We start from the raw sequence: 20,269 nt of genomic DNA, 5'->3' as shown, positions 1-20,269 counted from the left end.
AAACCATTTCCACTAAGATCAGGAACAAGACAAGGTTGCCCATTCTCACCACTATTATTCAACATAGTTTTGGAAGTTTTAGTGACAGCAATCAGAGAAGAAAAAGAAATAAAAGGAATACAAATTGGAAAAGAAGTAAAACTGCCACTGTTTGCAGATGACATGATACTATACATAGAGAATCCTAAAGATGCTACCAGAAAACTGGTAAACGTAAATCAGTGAATTTGGTGAAGTAGCAGGATATAAAATTAATGCACAGAAATCTCTTGTATTCCTAAACAGTAATGATGAAAAATCTGAAAGAGAAATTAAGAAAACACTCCCATTTACCTTTGCAACAAAAATAATAAAATACTTAGGAATAAACCTACTTAAGGAGACAAAAGACCTGCATGCAGAAAATTATAAGACACTGATGAAGGAAATTAAAGATGATACAAACAGATGGAGAGATATACCATGTTCTTAATTGGGAAGAATCAACATTTTGAAAATGACTCTACAACCCAAAGCAATCTACAGATTAAATGCAATCCCTATCAAACTACCACTGTTATTTTTCACAGAACTAGAACAAAAAATTTCACAATTTGTATGGAAACCAAAAAGAGCCCAAATAGCTAAAGCAATCTTGAGAAAGAAAAACGGAGCTGGAGGAATTAGGCTCCCTGACTTCAGACTATACTACAAAGCTACAGTCATCAAGACAGTATGATACTGGCACAAAAACAGAAATATAGATCAATGGAAGGATAGAAAGCCCAGAGGTAAACCCATGCACGTATCACCTTATCTTTGATAAAGGAGGAAAGTGTATACAATGGAGAAAAGACAGCCTCTTCAGTAAGTGGTGCTGGGAAAACTGGACAGCTACATGTAAAAGAATGAAATTGGAACACTCTCTAACACTATACACAAAAATAAACTCAAAATGGATTAAAGATCTAAATGTAAGGCCAGACACTATAAAAATCTTAAAGGAAAACATAGCAGAACACTCCATGACATAAATCCCAGCAAGATCCTTTTCTGACCCATCGCCTAGAGAAATGGAAATAAAAACAAAAATAAACAAATGGGACCTAATGAAACCTAAACGCTTTTGCACAGCAAAGGAAACCATAAACAAGACCAAAAGACAACCCTCTTAATGGGAGAATATATTTGCAAATGAAGCAATTGACAAAGGATTAATCTCCAAAATATACAGACAGATCATGCAGGTCAATGTCAAAAAAACAAACAACCCAATCCAAAAATGGGCAGAACACCTAAATAGACATTTCTCCAAAGAAGATATACAGATTGTCAACAAACACATGAAAGGATGCTCAACATCACTAATCATTAGAGAAATGCAAATGCAAATACAGTGAAGTATCACCTCACACCAGTCAGAATGGCCATCATCAAAATATCTACAAACAATAAATGCTGGAGAGGGTGTGGAGAAAAGGGAACCCTCTTGCACTGCTGGTGGGAATGTAAATTGATACAGCCACTATGGAGAACAATATGGAGGTTCCTTAAAAAACTAAAAATAGAACTACCATACGACCCAGCAATTCCACTACTGGGCATATACCCTGAGAAAACCATAATTCAAAAAGAGTCATGGACCACAATGTTCATTGCAGCTCTATTTACAATAGCCAGGACATGGAAGCAACCTAAGTGTCCATCGACAGATGAATAGATAAAGAAGATGTGGCAATATGTATACAATGGAGTATTACCCAGCTATAAAAAGAAATGAAATTGATTTATTTGTAGTGAGGTGGATGGACCTAGAGACTGTCATACAGAGTGAAGTAAGTCAGAAAGAGAAAAATAAATACTGTATGCTAATACATATATATGGAATCTAAAAAAAAATGGTTCTGAAGAATCTAGGGGCAGGACAAGAATAAGAGGCAGATGTAGAGAATGGACTTGAGGACACGGGGAGAGGGAATGGTAAGCTGGGAAGTTCTGAGTGAGTGGCATGGACATATATACACTACCAAATGTAAAATAGATAGCTAGTTGGAAGCAGCTGCATAGCACATGGAGATCAGCTTGGTGTTTTGTGTCCACCTAGAGGGGTGGGATAGGGAGGCTGGGAGGGAGATGCAAGAGGGAGGAGATATGTGGGTATATGTTTATGTAAAGCTGATTCACTTTGTTATAAAGCAGAAACTAACACACCATTGTAAAGCAATTATACTCCAATAAAGATGTTAAAAAAATATGTACAGCTGCATGTAAAGGATGTTTTAAAACATCTATCATGCCATTCTGTGTGTGTATGTGTACAGATATGGAATTAAACACATAAGAATATATAAAAAATAAGTCACATGCACCCCAATGTTCATTTCAGCACTATTTACAATAGCCAGGTCATGGAAGCAACCTAAATGCCCATCAACCGACAAATGGTTAAAGAAGATGTGGTACATATATAAAATGGAATATTACTCAGTCATAAAAAGGAACAAAACTGGATCATTTGTACTGATGTGGATGGACCTAGAGACTGTCATACAGAGTAAAGTAAGTCAAAAAGAGAAAAACAAATATCGTATATTAATGCTTTTATGTGGAATCTATTAAAATGGTACAGATGCACCAGATTGCAAGGTAGAAATAGAGACAGAGATGTAGAGAACAAACATATGGATACCAAGTGGAGAAAGCAAGGGTGGTGGGGTGGTGGTGGGATGAATTCGAAGATTGGGATTGACATATATACACTAATATGTATAAAATAGATAACTAGTAAGAATCTGCTGTATAAAAAATAAATAAGTGAAATAAAATTAAAAAAATAAGAAGGATGATTGTCCATGACATACATCATAATGGACTACTGTGAAGTATCTTGAAAGAGGAAATATAGTGATCTTGGGCCCTTGTCCTAATTAAGAACAGCAATGAGACTCATGACTCACTATGAGTAAGGCAAGAATTTCTGAGTTCTTCACCCATCCACCTATCTGTCCTTAGTGACCAAAAATTTTTTAGCTAGCTAGCTGTAAGGAATGCTGTCTATAATGACACTACCTTGTCCACACAGGAATTGAAACTGCTACTTGGTCCTCACCAATACCATGTGCTAAATATCTATTAATAAACTCGTGAAAACAAAAGTCAACCTGGACACCAGGACTGACTTGATTATTCCCATAAATCTAAGAAAATAAGTGACAGATTAAATAACCCAGACCCTGTCATAAACTACATCTCAGAACAGAAATGATCAAGGGAAAAAGTATGTGTGATTGTGTTACAAGCTGAACTACTGAATATTTCATGGGCAATATTTTTACTTAGAAGAATGACTGATGAGACAAACTGTAGTTATTCAACTTGGGTATCTGGCAGGCATTTTATTTAAAATCAACAAAGTAAGCCTATCAATTCAAAGATAAAGCAACTGATGTTAGTTGTTAGCAATGATAAAATTGAGTTTTCAATTGAATATTAGAATTTTAAACTCATCTATCACTGTGCATTTGACAGCTTATCAATACTCAATAATTTTTATGATGAAATTGATGATATTAACAAATGCCATTTTTTGATGTTGTAAAATAAAACATGTAAATATTTGGAAAGATCTACATACACAGTGAACCAATATTTTCCGACTGAGCAATGCACGAAGATACAAAATTGTGTATGAGCAAAACATATATTCACAGCACACAAGAGACTTACAGATTTTAATATTACTGAATATTCAAAATTTCACTGATATGGTTTTGGACTCCACTTCTCTAGTTGTGGTGTATTTCAAAGAATATCCACAATTATCTGAAAAATCTGTGGAAATTCTCTTTTTCCAACCACCTATATGTGAGAAGTCAGCTTTTACTCATATACTTCAACCTAAACAACATATGGCAACAGGTTGAATGCAGAAGCAGATATGAGAATCCAGCTGTTTTCCATTAAGCAAGATGGAAAATTGTTATTTTCACTAAAATTTGTTTCTTATATTAATATCTAATAGTTTTCTTACTTTTTAAATGAAGTAATAAATATTTTAAATTTTTTGGTTTTAATTTCTAATACATCATACATTGGATGACACAATCCAACTAAGTAAAAGCTTTTGGGGTCTTCAATGTTAAAGAGTATAAAGACATCCTGAGACCAAAATGTTTAAGAACCATTGTTCCAGGCACTTATTAGTGCCACAGCAACTCATATAGAGAAACTCACCTCATTTTCTTTAGGATTTGGAATGTATGGCTGCAATGGTTCTATTTGGACTTCAGCCTGAATCGAATGAAATACTTCATCATTATCTGATGATTCATCTTCCTTTTCCTTGAAACAAAAAGGAAAATAAATATTTTAAACTGTAAATAATAACCTGTAAATAATACGAGCAATTCCCATCATCTTAATGTTCAATTAAAAAAATAATTTTCAAATATTCAAATTGATTTAAGCCTGTAGTTTCTAATAGTTTTTGGTCCTGGATCCCTTTCAGAATCTGAGTAATGCTACAGATTTTTTGTAGAAAACTGCATACAGACAGACACATATCTCTGCAAGTATTTTCAGGGGGATCACTGGCCACCTGCAACTCACCTATTAGACCCAGGTTAAAAATCTCTGGTCTAAAGCTTAACTCATAGCCGCAAACTGTCATATTTAATAAGCGGTTATAGCTACAAAGTTTGGTCCTCCTGTGCAGTGGAAGATCTGCAACACAGCAGTGCAAATATTTCTTCTTGATTGAGTCCTAGTAGTTTAGGAAAGTTTCTGTTTTCCCATTTAAGCCAACTGATATTTCTTCAACTCAAACAGAATAATGGGAATGTGTTTTCTTTCCTTCTAGTGAGTTGAAGCACTCACATATGTCTTTAAACTCTAATAAATTTTCAGGTATTTCAAAAGACCTATGACTTTGACTAGAACATCAATAATTTTCTTTTTCTTTATGCTTTCTTTAAGAGTTACACATAAAGGCAGGAATGCCTATACAAGATCCTAGGGTCATGGGATTAGTAACTATTATTTAGTGACTTTTTCTTCCATTTTAGAATGGCTTCTCACATAAATATTTAAAACACTGAATGCCAATAAGTATGGGTCATGCTACTAGTCTTGCAGAAATGCATAAAAGTCTTTTTAAAAAATGCAAAGCCCATTAGATCCAATTGTTACTAAGGCTCATTGGGAATAGTCATTAGCATTTTAGATGCCTTAATGTCAGGCAAACAGTAGCATTCTAGACTCATGCCACCCTTTCTCTATTTGGTTTCTTTTGCTTCTTATCTTCCTGTTTTTTGGGGGACTAGACATTCATTTCCCCTTTTGGGTCTTTCTTTTCTTGTTGCTTTTACCTTTTCTCATGTTAAACATATCAGGGAAATAGTATTTGCTCAATTAACTCAATGGACAAAAACCAAAAGTCTCCCTTATTCAGACATTCAGACAAGGTTCATTTGTAATAACTACATTAATTACTATTAGGTAAATGGATGTTGATACCAGGGTTTAATTTAGGATCTTCACAATGATTCCTTTTATGTAAATGGATGCTATGAAGTATTAGGAAACAACTGCTCTCCTGGTCTTTTTGACCTCTATAATTTGCTTACAAAGCCCACAAACCCTTCAGGATCAGATTAGATTTGCCAGATTGTATCCATGAACTCCAGCCCAATTATATCCATTTATATTAGAGAATTTTGAAAGAATGAAGTTTTGTTGACTAAACCAAAATAAGATAAAGAGATTAACATATTGTACCCCACACTTCAAAAGAGTGCAGAGATGAATTTGTAACTTGTGTCATGTTCTATGCAGGTACTTCATCAATTATGTAAAATGAGTGAAAAATAAGTGAGACAAGTCATACTTATGGTAACCATGTACAAAATGTTTTAGAAAATGCTTTTCCTTCTCAGTTTGACCTTTAACATCCTGATGTACAAAAGCTAGTGCAATTCTCTTAAATAATACATTCAGCATTCTATGGGAAGGAAGAGCAAAATAAACTTAGAAGTTGGAGGAACAAAATCAAATTTGTTTTTGTGTTTAGTTTTAATGAGTTATATTTGAAATTTTGACCTATGAAAGTAATTTTTTTTTTTTTTTGCTGTATGCGGGATGCACAGGCTCAGCGGCCATGGCACACAGGCCAAGCCGCTCCGCGGCATGTGGGATCTTCCCGGACCAGGGCACGAACCCATGTCCCCTGCATCGACAGGTGGACCCACAACCACTGCGCCACCAGGGAAGCCCTGAAAGTAATTTTTAAAGATCCAGTATAGTAACTTTAAATGTGCATATGACATCCCTTTATTGGCTAAGGGAATAATAGGTAGAAATTTAACTAATAATTAAAGCTATATCTCTACAGAGATATTAAGCAATTACCTGGGTCATTCAAGCAAATTTTTCTTTCTCAAATTTCGTCACAATTATCTGGAAATTTCAGGATAATTTATTTGAAGCACAAGTTATTTAGATAATCTTCTCTGGGACACAAGGAATATTTATTTCATTTGGTTTTTACAGAGGGAACACTTGAGTATGAACTAGCATATTTTCTCTGCATATTTGACTTAGGAAAAATATCAGAAACTCTTACATTTGCAACTTGTCTCAATTCTTCCTCATGCTGATTAAAGATATCCTCCCATCTGCGTTGGCGCCTTTGCCTATGGGCTTCTAAATCTGATAGCTCAAACTCTTCAGGTCTGCGTGACAACTTTGCCCGGAACCTCTTTGGTGATAGTCTTTTTGCCAATGCCTGCCTTAGACTAGAAACTTTTGATTTTTTCTTCTGTGCTTGTTCTGGTTGAGAGTAAAACACGTCTGATGACAGGTTTTCCATCAGTGTTTGCAGTAGACCAAGCGGCTTTGAGTTATGTGAGTTTGGTGCTCGAAGTAAGTCTCTTGATAGTCCCTCTATCAGTGCTTGAACAGAGCCAACTGCCTGCGTGGGCTCTAGTGCCCAGGCCTGTGCTTGAGGTGACCTTTCATTTTGCCCCTCTACTGGAATGAGCACCTGAGTATCCAAATGTAGTGGCAACAGCACGTGGTGGTTCTGTGACAGTAGGGGCAGGAATACCTGGGCATGTACTCGTAATGACTCAGGTTCCTCTGCCTCTGTCTCTGCCTGTGTAGGCTCAGCAGCCTGTTCCTGTACCTCTGGCTGCTCGGGTGCCCTGTTCTGCTCCAGCTGCTGTTCAGGTACCTGGTTCTGTCTCTGCTGTTGTTCAGGGACCTGGCCCTGCCTTTGCTGTTGTTCAGGTACCTGATCTTGCCCTTGAACTTCCTCTGGTACCTGGTCCAGATCCTGCAGCTCTCCTGAGGCCTGGGGCTGGGCCTGAGCCTGCTGCTCTTTGGGTACCTGGGCCTGTACCTTTAGAGGCCTAGGGGCCTTAACCTGAGCCTGTAGTGGCATAAGCATCCAGGCTGTCCTCCGTAGTCGTGGAGGTGCCTTCATTTGCATCTGTAGGGGCCTAGATGCCTTAGCCTTAACCTGAGCCTGTAGTGGCATGAACACTCGAGCTGCCCCCTGTAGTCGCTGAGGTGCCTGGGCTTGCCCCTGTAGAGGCCTAGGTGCACTGTCATGAGCCTGTAGTGGCATGAACACCCTGGCTGCTCCCTGGAGATGCTGAAGGGCCTGAACCTGTGGCTCTTCTCGATCAGGTAACCACCTTGGCTGAGACGGTTCTCCATGCAGGACTCTAAGTGGTCTGCATCTACTGCTCGTAGGCAATCTCAGAAGCTCATGAGTACAAGAAGGTCCCCTAGAAATAAACATACAAATGAATGCTGTACAATTAGAGTTGTCAGTAGAGTGAAGTCATTCAGGGGAAATGCTTTTATTTTAAAAGATGAACATTTTCTGCAATAAAGGTATCTTCAGTAAATCTTTCTTGAATCATTCCTGTAATGTCTGAAAGTCTTTGCATTACTAATATATTCAGTACAAACGGTCTAATAATATACTTGATCATTCTATTACCAGAAATTAAGGACTCTTTGGGTAGTAATAAAAACTTTTCCTCAACATTTCCACTCAAATATCTCTTGCAAATACAGATCTGTTTTTATTTTATCAGAAAGGATTAAGTTTTCTGAGTCACATACAACAGTATGGAATCAACTGTCTTACATGAATTGCTAACATCAAATTATATATGTAATATGTCTAACGCACCTGAATCTTCTCATGGTATACTGCTCCTTAATAGCTTCTTCTCTTTCAAAGATCAGAGGTATTCCTTTTTATGAAAGAGGAAAAAAATGCATAACAGTCAACAGAGATTAAGATAATCCACCTTAGTCAATGTGCACCTTTACTGCTCAGGAAGCTGAGTGAATTTATAAGGACAAGAGGACTGTAACCCTTCACATAACGCCTAGTTGGTAATGTAGACAATATCCTTGTTCCTAGGCCTACTTCTGCAGCACGGTGCATCTATTCCATAGAGACTAATTTCTCTCAGCATAGGAAAAATATTTAGCAATCTGATTGCTGCAATTCTAAAGAGGAAAAATTGAGAAAGGTAAAAAGGGAAAGGGCCAAGAGAAACTAGATGGTTGGTGAGCATGGCTTACAGGTGTGTACTCTGGATTTAAGGACTTTATGGCTTGGGCTCACACCTATCTTTTGTCCTTTCAATGAGAAGGTAAAAATCTAAATTCTGGGTTTTACACTTGACACACTGAAAATGTTTGGCATCCTTCCTGTCAGCTGTGCAGTACTGAAATATAGAAGCTTAAAAATAAAAGACTTTTCTTTTGAATTTCCTATATTAAAGACTTCGGGAATGCGGCCCCCACTTTTCATGCATCGCCTCAGGGACTTCTATAGCCTCATGAAGAAGCTCAGGGTAAAGGCACAGCTGCCAAAGCAGGAGTAAGAGATACTTGACACCAGGAGGGAGATCCCAAAGAGGCCGCAGCTGCAGGAGGTGGGAGTCCTGGTCACTGTTGGCCTTCCCTGAGGGCTTTGACTGGGTCCCTCAGGCTGTGCACTGGCTGAGCATCACCCGCCTCATGGACCCATCCTGCCTCACGTCACCAAACCAGTCGCCCTATTGCCAAAATGAGCTAAAGTCTGAAAATTGCTCAGCAGGACCAGGCATAGCACGAGCCTCCTATCTAGTGGTTTCACTTGCCAAGGACCACTATCTAAATAATTCCGTGTGGCTGACAGGGTCTTGGTGCTCCAGTCAGGTGTCAGGCCTGAGGCTCTGAGTGGGAGAGCTGAGTTCAGGACATTGGACGACTGGAGACCTCACAGCCCCACATAATATCAATCAGTGAAAGCTCTCCCAGAGATCTCCATCTCAATGCTAAGACCCAGCTCCACCCAACAGCCAGCAAGCTCCAGTGCTGGACGCCCCTTGCCAAACAACTAGCAAGACAGGAACACAACACCAGCCATTAGCAGAGAAGCTGCCTAAAATCATAATAAGTTCACAGCCATCCCAAAACACACCACCAGACGTGGCCCTGCCCACCTGAAAGACAATATCCAGCCTCATCCACCAGAACACAGGCACCAGTCCCCTCCACCAGGATTCCTACACAACGCACTGAACCAACCACACCCACTGGGGGCAGACACCAAAAACAACGGGAACTATGAACCTCTAGCCTGTGAAAATGAGACCCCAAACACAGTAAGTTGGGCAAAATGAGAAGACAGAGAAATACACAGCGGATGAAGGAGCAAGGTAAAAACCCACCAGACCAAACAAATGAAGAGGAAATAAGCAGTCTACCTGAAAAAGAATTCAGAAAAATGATAGTAAAGATGATACAAAATCTTGGAAATAAAATATAGAAGAGAGGACGAGGGGGAGATGGCGGAAGAGTAAGATGCGGAGATCACCTTCTTCCCCACAGATACACCAGAAATACATCTACACGTGGAACAACTCCTACAGAACACCTACTGAACGCTGGCAGAAGACCTCAGACCTCCCAAAAGGCAAGAAATTCCCCACGTACCTGGGTAGGGCAAAAGAAAAAAGAATAAACAGACACAAAAGGACAGGGAATGGGACCTGCACCAGTGGGAGGGAGCCGTGAGGGAGGAAAGGTTTCCACACACTATGAAGCACCTTCGCGGGTGGAGACTGCGGGTGGCAGAGGGGGAAGTTTCGGAGCAGCGGAGGAGGGCGCAGCAACAGGGGTGCGGAGGGCAATGGGAGAGATTCCCGCACAGAGGATCGGTGCCGACCGGCACTCACCAGCCCGAGAGGCTTGTCTGCTCACCCGCCGGGGCGGGCGGGGCTGGGGGCTGAGGCTTGGGCTTCCGTCAGAGCACAGGGAGAGGACTGGGGCTGGCGGCGTGAACACAGACTGCAGGGTGCTAGTACACCACGGCTAGCCGGGAGGGAGTCTGGGGAAAAGCTGAACCTGCAGAAGAGGCAAGAGACTTTTTCTTCCCTCTCTGTTTCTGTTGCGCGAGGAGAGGGGATTAAGAGTGCTGCTTAAAGGAGCTCCAGAGATGGGCGCGAACCGCGGCTAAAAGCGCAGACCACAGAGACGTGCATGAGATGCGAAGGCTGCTGCTGCCGCGACCAAGAAGCCTGTGTGCGAGCACAGGTCACTATCCACACTCCCCTTCCGGGGAGCCTGTGCAGCCCGCCACTGCCAGGGTGCCAGGATCTAGGGACAACTTCCCCGGGAGAACGCACGGCGCGCCTCAGGCTGCTGCAACGTCACGCAGGCCCGCCCCGCACTCCGTGCCACTCCCCCCCCCCCCCCCCGCGGCCTGAGTGAGCCAGAGTCCCCGAAGCAGCTGCTCCTTTAACCCCGTCCTGTCTGAGGGAAGAACAGACGCCCTCCGGAGACCTACATGCAGAGGCGGGGCGAAATCCAAAGCTGAACCCCGGGAGCTGTGCGAGCAAAGAAGAGAAAGGGAAATCTCTCCCAGCAGCCTCAGAAGCAGCGGATTAAAGCTCCACAATCAACTTGATGTACCCTGCATCTGTGGAATACATGAATAGACAACGAATCATCCCAAATTGAGGAGGTGGACTTTGGGAGCAAGATTTATGATTTTTTCCCCTTTTCCTCTTTATGTGAGTGTGTATGTGTATGCTTCTGTGTGAGATTTTGTCTGTATAGCTTTGCTTCCACCATTTGTCCTAGGGTTCTATCTGTCCGTTTTTTAAAATTATTATTATTTTTTATTTTAATAACTTTATTTTTTTTTACTTTATCTTCTCTTTCTTTCTTTCTTTCCTTCCTTCCTTCCTTCCTTCCCTTCTTTAGACAACGAATCACCCAAATTGAGGAGGTGCACTTCGAGAGCAAGATTTAGGATTTTTTCCCCTTTTCCTCTTTTTGTGAGTGTGTATGTGTATGCTTCTGTGTGAGATTTTGTCTGTATAGCTTTGCTTCCACCATTTGTCCTAGGGTTCTACCATCTATTTTAATTTTTTTCTTAATAATTAATTTCTATTTTAATAACTTTATTATATTTTATCTTACTTTATTTTATTTTAATTTATCTTCTTTCTTTCTTTCTTTTCCTTCCTTCCCTCCTTCCTTCCTTCCTCCCTCCCTCCTTTCATTCTTTCTTTCCTTCTTTCTTTCTTTCTTTCTTTCTACTCCTACTAATTGCTTCTTTCTACATTTTCTCCCTTTTATTCTGAGCCAGGTAGATGAAAGGCTCTTGGTGCTGCAGCCAGGAGTCACTTCTGTGCCTCTGTGGTGGGAGAGCCAACTTCAGGACACTGGTCCACAAGAGACCTCCTAGCTCCACATAATATCAAATGGCGAAAATGTCCCAGAGATCTCCAACTCAACACCAGCACCCAGATTCACTCAACGAGCAGCAAGCTACAGTGCTGGACACCCTATGCCAAATAACTAGCAAGACAGGAACACAACCCCACCCTTTAGCAGAGAGGCTGCCTAAAATCATAATAAGTCCACAGAAACCCCAAAACACACCAACAGACGTGGATCTGCCAACCAGAAAGACAAGATGCCGCCTCATCCACCAGAACACAGGCACTAGTCCCCTCCACCAGGAAGCCTACACAACCCACTGAACCAACCTTAGCCACTGGGGACAGACACCAAAAACAACGGGAAATACGAACTTGCAGCCTGCAAAAAGGAGACCCCAAACACAGTAAGATAAGCAAAATGAGAAGACAGAAAATATGCAGTAGATGAAGGAGCAAGATAAAACCCCACTAGACCTAAAAATGAAGAGGAAATAGGCAGTCTACCTGAAAAGGAATTCAGAATAATGATAGTAAAGATGATCCCAAATCTTGGAAATAGAATAGACAAAATGCAAGAAACATTTAACAAGGACCTAGAAGAACTAAAGATGAAACAAGCAACGATGAACAACACAATAAATGAAATTAAAAATACTCTAGAAGGGAAGAATAGCAGAATAACTGAGGCAGAAGAACGGATAAGTGACCTGGAAGATAAAATAGTGGAAATAACTACTGCAGAGCAGAATAAAGAAAAAAGAATGAAAAGAACTGAGGACAGTCTCAGAGACTTCTGGGACAATATTAAACACACCAACATTCTTATTATAGGAGTTCCAGAAGAAGAAGAGAAAAAGAAAGGGACTGAGAAAATATTTAGTTGAAAATTTGCCTAATATGGGAAAGAAAATAGTTAATCAAGTCCAGGAAGCACAGAGAGTCCCATACAGGATAAACCCAAGGAGAAACACGCCACGACACATATTAATCAAACTGTAAAAAATTAAATACAAGGAAAACTTATTAAAAGCAGCAAGGGAAAAACAACAAATAACACACAAGGGAATCCCCATAAGGTTAACAGCTGAACTTTCAGCAGAAACTCTGCAAGCCAGAAGGGACTGGCAGGACATATTTAAAGGGATGAAGGAGAACAACCTACAACCAAGATGACTCTACCCAGCAAGGATCTCATTCAGATTTGATGGAGAAATTAAAAACTTTACAGAGAAGCAAATGCTGAGAGAGTTCAGCACCACAAAACCAGCTTTACAACACATGCTAAAGAAACTTCTCTAAGCAAGAAACACAAAAGAGGGAAAAGACCTACAATACCAAGCCCAAAGCAATTAAGAAAATGGGAATAGGAACATACATATCGATAATAACCTTAAATGTAAGTGGACTAAATGCTCCCACCAAAAGACACAGATTGGCTGAATGGATACAGAAACAAGACCCATATATATGCTGTCTACAAGAGACCCACTTCAGACCTAGAGACACATACAGACTGAAAGTAAGGGGATGGGAAAAGATATTCCATGCAAATGGAAACCAAAAGAAAGCTGGAGTAGCAATTCTCATATCAGACAAAATAGACTTTAAAATAAAGACTATTAGAAGAGACAAAGAAGGACACTATATAATGATCAAGGGATCGATCCAAGAAGAAGGTATAACAATTGTAAATATTTATGCACCCAACATAGGAGCACCTCAATATATAAGGCAAATACTAACAGCCATAAAAGGGGAAATCGACAGTAACACATTCATAGTAGGGGACTTTAACATGCCACTTTCACCAATGGACAGATCATCCAAAATGAAAATAAATAAGGAAACACAAGCTTTAAATGATACATTAAACATAATGGACTTAATTGATAATTATAGGACATTCCATCCAAAAAGAGCAGAATGCATATTTTTCTCAACTGCTCATGGAACATTCTCCAGGATAGATCATATCTTGGGTCAGAAATCAAGCCTTGGTAAATTTAAGAAAATTGAAAATATATCAAGTATCATTTCTGTCCATGACGCTATGAGACTAGATATCAATTACAGGAAAAGATCTGTAAAAAATACAAACACATGGAGGCTAAACAATACACTACTTCATAACGAAGTGATCACTGAAAAAATCAAAGAGGAAATCAATAAATACCTAGAAACAAATGACGATGGAGATATGAGCACCCAAAACCTATGGGATGCAGCATAAGCAGTTCTAAGAGGGAAGTTTATAGCAATACAATCCTTCCTTAAGAAACAGGAAACATCTCGAATAAACAACCTAAACTTGCACCTAAAGCAATTAGAGAAAGAAAGACAAAAAAACCCCAAAGTTAGCAGAAGGAAAGAAATCATAAAAATCAGATCAGAAAAAAATGAAAAAGGAATGAAGGAAATGATAGCAAAGATCAATAAAACTAAAAGCTAGTTCTTTGAGAAGATAAACGAAATTGATAAACCATTAGCCAGACTCATCAAGAAAAAAAGGGAGAAGACTCAAATCAATAGAATTAGAAATGAAAAAGGAGAAGAAACAACTGACCCTACAGAAATACAAAAGATCATGAGAGATTAGTACAAGCAACTCTATGCCAATAAAATGGACACCTGGAAGAAATGGACAAATTCTTAGAAATGCACAACCTGCCAAGACAGAATCAGGAAAAAATAGAAAATATGAACAGACCAATCACAAGCACTGAAATTGAAACTGTGATTAAAAATCTTCCAACAAACAAAAGCTCAGGACCAGATGGCTTAAGGCGAATTCTATCAAACATTTAGAGAAGAGCTAACACCTATCTTTCTCAAGCTCACCCAAAATATATCAGAGGGAAGAACACTCTCAAACTCTTTCTACGAGGCCACCATGACCTTGATACCAAAACCAGACAAGGAAGTCACAAAGAAAGAAAACTACAGGCCAATATCACTGATGAACATAGATGCAAAAATCCTCAACAAAATACTAGCAAACAGAATCCAACAGCACATTACAAGGATCATACGCCATGATCCAGTGGGGTTTATTGCAGGAATGCAAAGATTCCTCAATATACGCAAATCAATTAGTGTGATATACAATATTAACAAATTGAAAGAGAAAAACCATATGATCATCTCAATAGATGCAGAGAAAGCTTTCGACAAAATTCAACACCCGTTTATGATAAAAACCCTCCAGAAAGTAGGCATAGAGGAAACTATCCTCAACATAATGAAGGCCATATATTACAAACCCACAGCCAACATCGTCCTCAATGGTGAAAAACTGAAGGCATTTCCACTAAGATCAGGAACAAGACAAGGTTGCCCACTCTCAGCACTCTTATTCAACATAGTTTTGGAAGTTTTGTCACAGCAATCAGAGAAGAAAAGGAAATAAAAGTAATCCAAATTGGAAAAGAAGAACTAAAGCTGTCACTGTTTGCAGATTACATGATACTATACATAGAGAATCCTAAAGATACTACCAGAAAACTACTAGAGCTAATCAATGAATTTGGTAAAGTAGCAGGATACAAAATTAATGCACAAAATCTCTGGCATTCCTATACACTAATGAAGAAATATCTGAAAGTGAAATCAAGAAAACACTCCCATTTAGCATTGCACCAAAAAAGAATAAAATATCTAGGAATAAACCTACCTAAGGAGACAAAAGACCTGTATGCAGAAAATTATAAGACACTGATGAAAGAAATTAAAGATGATACAAATAGATAGATATACCATGCTCTTGGATTGGAAGAATCAACATTGTAAAAATGAATCTACTACCTAAAGCAATCTACAGATTCAATGCAATCCCCATCAAACTACCACTGGCATTTTTCACAGAACTAGAACAAAAAATTTCACAATTTGTATGGAAACACAAAAGACCCCGAAGAGCCAAAGCAATCTTGAGAACGAAAAACGGAGCTGGATTGGTGCTTTGTGACCACCTGGAGGGGTGGGATAGGGAGGGTGGGGCGGAGGGAGATGCAAGAGGGAAGAGATATGGGAACATATGTATATGTATAACTGTTTCACTTTGATATAAAGCAGAAACTAACACACCATAGTAAAGCAATTATACCCCAATAAAGACGTTAAAAAAAAAAGAAAAAGAAAAACGGAGCTGGAAGAATCAGGCTCCCAGACTTCAGTCTATACTACAAAGCTACAGTAATCAAGACAGTATGGTACTGGCACAAAACAGAAAGATAGATCAATTGAAAAGGATAGAAAGCCCAGAGGTAAACCCACGCACATATGGTCATCTTATCTTTGATAAAGGAGGCAGGAATGTACAGTGGAGAATGGATAGCCTCTTCAATAAGTGGTGCTGGGAAAACTCGACAGGTACATGTAAAAGTATGAGATTAGATAACTCCCTAACACCATACACAAAAATAAGCTAAAAATGGATTAACGACCTAAATGTAAGGCCAGAAACTATCAAACTCTTAGAGTAAAATATAGGGAGAACACTCTATGACATAAATCACAGCAAGGTCCTTTTTGACCCACCTCCTAGAGAAATGGAAATAAAAACAAAAATAAACAAATGGGACCTAATGAAACTTCAAAGCTTTTGCACAGCAAAGGAAACCATAAACAAGACCAAAAGACAACCCTCAGAACGGGAGAAAATATTTACCAATGAAGCAACTGACAAAGGATTAATCTCCAAAATTTATAAGCAGCTCAATAACAAAAAAACAAACAACCCATTCCAAAAATGGGCAGAAGACCTAAATAGACATTTCTCCAAAGAAGATATACAGACTGCCAACAAACACATGAAAGAATGCTCAACATCATTAATCATTACAGAAATGCAAATCAAAACTACAATGAGATACCATCTCACACCAGTCAGAATGCCAATCATCAAAAAAATCTAGAAACAATAAGTGCTGGAGAGGGTGTGGAGAAGAGGGAACACTCTTGTACTGCTGGTGGGAATGTGAATTGGTACAGCCACTATGGAAAACAGTATGGAGGTTCCTTAAAAAACTCCAAATAGAACTACCATATGACCCAGCAATCCCACTACTGGGCATATACCCTGAGCAAACCATAATTCAAAAATAGTCATGTACCAAAATGTTCATTGCAGCTCTATTTACAATAGCCCGGAGATGGAAACAACATAAGTGTCCATCATCAGATGAATGGATAAAGAAGATGTGGCACATATATACGATGGAATATTACTCAGCCATAAAATGAAACAAAATTGAGATATTTGTAATGAGGTGGATAGACCTAGAGTCTGTCATACAGAGTGAAGTATGTCAGAAAGAGAAAGACAAATACCATATGCTAACACACATATATGGAATTTAAGAAAAAAATGTCATGAAGAACCTAGGGGTAAGACAGGAATAAAGACACAGACCTACTAGAGAACAGACTTGAGGATATGGGGAGGGGGAAGGGTGAGCTGTGACAAAGCAAGAGAGAGGCATGGACATATATACACTACCAAATGTAAGGTAGATACCTAGTGGGAAGTAGTCGCATAGCACAGGGAAATCAGCCCGGTGCTTTGTGACCACCTGGAGGGGTGGAATAGGGAGTGTGGGAGGGAGGGAGATGCAAGAGGGAAGAGATATAGGAACATATGTATATGTATAACTGATTCACTTTGTTATAAAGCAGAAACTAACACACGATTGTAAAGCAATTATACTGTAATAAAGATGTAGAAAAAAACCAAAAAGAAACCAGGGAATGAATGTGCAGGTAACAATTCACCATAATGCATATTTTACATTAATTCATAAAATATGTAGCAAGTGTCAATGTGATATATTCATATATATGCATATATATGAATATATATGCATATATTCATATGCAAGTATAAATATTATTATATGGTTGTTAACTGAAGCAGAGTTTAACCTCAACATGCATTTTCCCTAATTTTACCTTTATTCTGAGAGAATGAGAATAAGTTCTGTACCTGCTTATGCTCAGGGGAAATCAAGTCTATGCATTGAGATTTAAACAATCCAAACTCATTAAGAGGAGGTTGGGGAGGGTTTACACAAAGTCTAGTTTAAATACTGAAAACTGAAATAAATTTTTAGAAACCATGAAAAAAATATATACAAGAAACATTTAACAAGGACCTAGAAGAACTAAAGAGCAGGCAAACAGTGATGAACAACACAATAAATGAAATTAAAAATTCTCTATAAGGAATCAATAGCAGAAAAACTGAGGCAGAAGAACGGATAAAGGACCTGGAACATAAAATAGTGGAAATGACCACTGCAGAGCAGGATAAAGAAAAAAGAATGAAAAGAATTGAGGACAGCCTCAGAGACTTCTGGGACAACATTAAATGCACCAACATTCGAATTATAGGGGTCCCAAAAGAAGAACAGAGAAAAAAAGGCACTGAGAACATATTTGGAGAGATTATACTGGAAAAATTCCCTAATATGGGAAAGGAAATAGTCAATCAAGTCCACAAGCACAGAGAGTCCCATACAGGATAAATCCAAGGTGAAACACATCAAGACACATATTAGTCAAACTATCAAAAATTAAATACAAAAAAAAAATTAAACCCAGCAAGGGAAAAGCAACAAATAACATACAAGGGATCCCCATCGTTAACATCTGATCTTGCAGCAGAAACTCTACAAGCTCGAAGGGAGTGGCAGGACATATTTAAAGTGATGAAAGAAAAAAACCTACAACCAAGATTACTCTCCCCAGCAAGGATCTCATTCAGATTCAACAGGAAATTAAAACCTTACAGACAAGCAAAAGTTAAGAGAATTCAGCACCACCAAACCAGCTTTACAACAAATGCTAAAGGAACATCTCTAGGCAGGAAACACAAGAGAAGGAAAAGACCTACAAAAACAAACACAAAACAATTAAGAAAATGTTAATAGAAACATATATATCGATAATTACCTTAAACGTAAATGGGTTAAATGATCCAACCAAAAGACACACACTGGCTGAATGGATACAAAGAAAAGACGTGTGCATATGCTGTCTACAAGAGACCTACTTCAGACTTAGGGACAAATATAGACTGAAAATGAGGGGATGGAAAAAGATATTCCATGCAAATGGAAATCAAAAGAAAGCTGGAGTATCAATTCTCGTATCAGACGAAATAGAATTTAAAATAAAGACTATTACAAGTGACAAAGAAGGACACTACATAATGATCAAGGGATGAATCCAAAAAGAAGATATAACAATTGTAAATATTTATGCACCCAACATAGGAGCACCTCAATGCATAAGGCAAATGCTAACAGCCATAAAAGGGGAAATCAACAGTAACACAATCATAGTAGGGGTCATTAACACCCCACTTTCACCAATGGACAGATCATCCAAATGAATCTAAATAAGGAAACACAAGCTTTAAATGATACATTAAACAAGATGGACTTAATTGATATGTATAGGACAGTCCATCCAAAAACAACAGAATACACTTTCTTCTCAAGTGCTCATGGAACATCTTCCAGGATAGATCATATCTTGGGCCACAAATGAAGCCTTGATAAATTTACGAAACTTGAAATTGTATCAAGTATCTTTTCTGACCACAACGCTATGAAACTAGATACCCATTACAGGAAAGAATCTGTAAAAAATACAAACACATGGAGGCTAAACAATATGCTACTAAATAACCAAGAGATCACTTGAAGAAATCAAAGAGGAAATCAAAAAATACCTAGAAACAGATGACAATGAAAACACAGTGACCCAAAACCTATGGGATGCAGCAAAAGCAGTTCTAAGAGGGAAGTTTATAGCAATAAAAACCTACCTCAAGAAATGAGAAAAATCTCAAAGAAACAACCTAACCTTACACCAAAAGCAATTACAGAAAGAACAGCAAAAACAACAAGAAAACAACCCAAAGTTAGCAGAAGGAAAGAAATCATAAAGATCAGATCAGAAATAAATGATAAACAAATGAAGAAAATGATAGCAAAGATCAATAAAACTAAAAGCTGGTTCTTTGAGAAGACAAACAAAATTGATAAACCACTAGCAAGACTCATCAAGAAAAAAAGGGAGAAGACAAAAATTAACAGAATTAGAAATGACACTGGAGAAATAACAACAGACACTGCAGAAATACAAAGGATCATGAGAGATTAACACAAGCAAGTATATGCCAAAAAAAAAATGGACAACCTGAAAGAAATGGACAAATTCCTAGAAAAGCACAACCTCCTGAGCCTGAACCAGGAAGAAATAGAAAATATAAACAGACCAATCACAAGCACTGAAATTGAAACTGTGATTAAATATCTTCCAACAAACAAAAGCCAAGGACCAGATGGCTTCAAAGGCAACTTCTATCAAACATTTAGAGAAGAGCTATCACCTATCTTTCTCAAACACTTCCAAAACATAGAAGGGGGAGGAACACTCCCAAACTCATTCTATGAGGCCACCATCACCCTGATACCAAAACCAGACAAAGATGTCACAAACAAAGAAAGAAAACTACAGGCCAATATCACTGATGAACATAGATGCAA

The 20,269-nt window shown here is 38.7% G+C and overlaps 1 protein-coding gene across 1 annotated transcript in view; it reads right to left on the bottom strand.

Moving 5' to 3' along the window:
• Positions 1-20,269, bottom strand: part of NRK (Nik related kinase) — a 164,935-nt gene that overhangs the window by 39,730 nt on the left and 104,936 nt on the right. The window contains exons 12-14 of the mRNA XM_049705235.1: positions 8,180-8,243; positions 6,599-7,766; positions 4,213-4,320 (exon numbers count right to left, since the gene is read on the bottom strand). Of these exons, the coding sequence (XP_049561192.1) occupies positions 4,213-4,320; positions 6,599-7,766; positions 8,180-8,243 (1,340 nt within the window). The remainder of the gene's footprint in view (positions 1-4,212; positions 4,321-6,598; positions 7,767-8,179; positions 8,244-20,269) is intronic.

This window comes from Orcinus orca, chromosome X (assembly GCF_937001465.1).
Source record: "Orcinus orca chromosome X, mOrcOrc1.1, whole genome shotgun sequence".
NCBI classification, from domain to species: Eukaryota; Metazoa; Chordata; class Mammalia; order Artiodactyla; family Delphinidae; genus Orcinus; species Orcinus orca.
The sequence above is the reverse complement of the archived record's forward strand: the minus strand, read 5'-3'. Positions and strand labels throughout refer to the sequence as shown.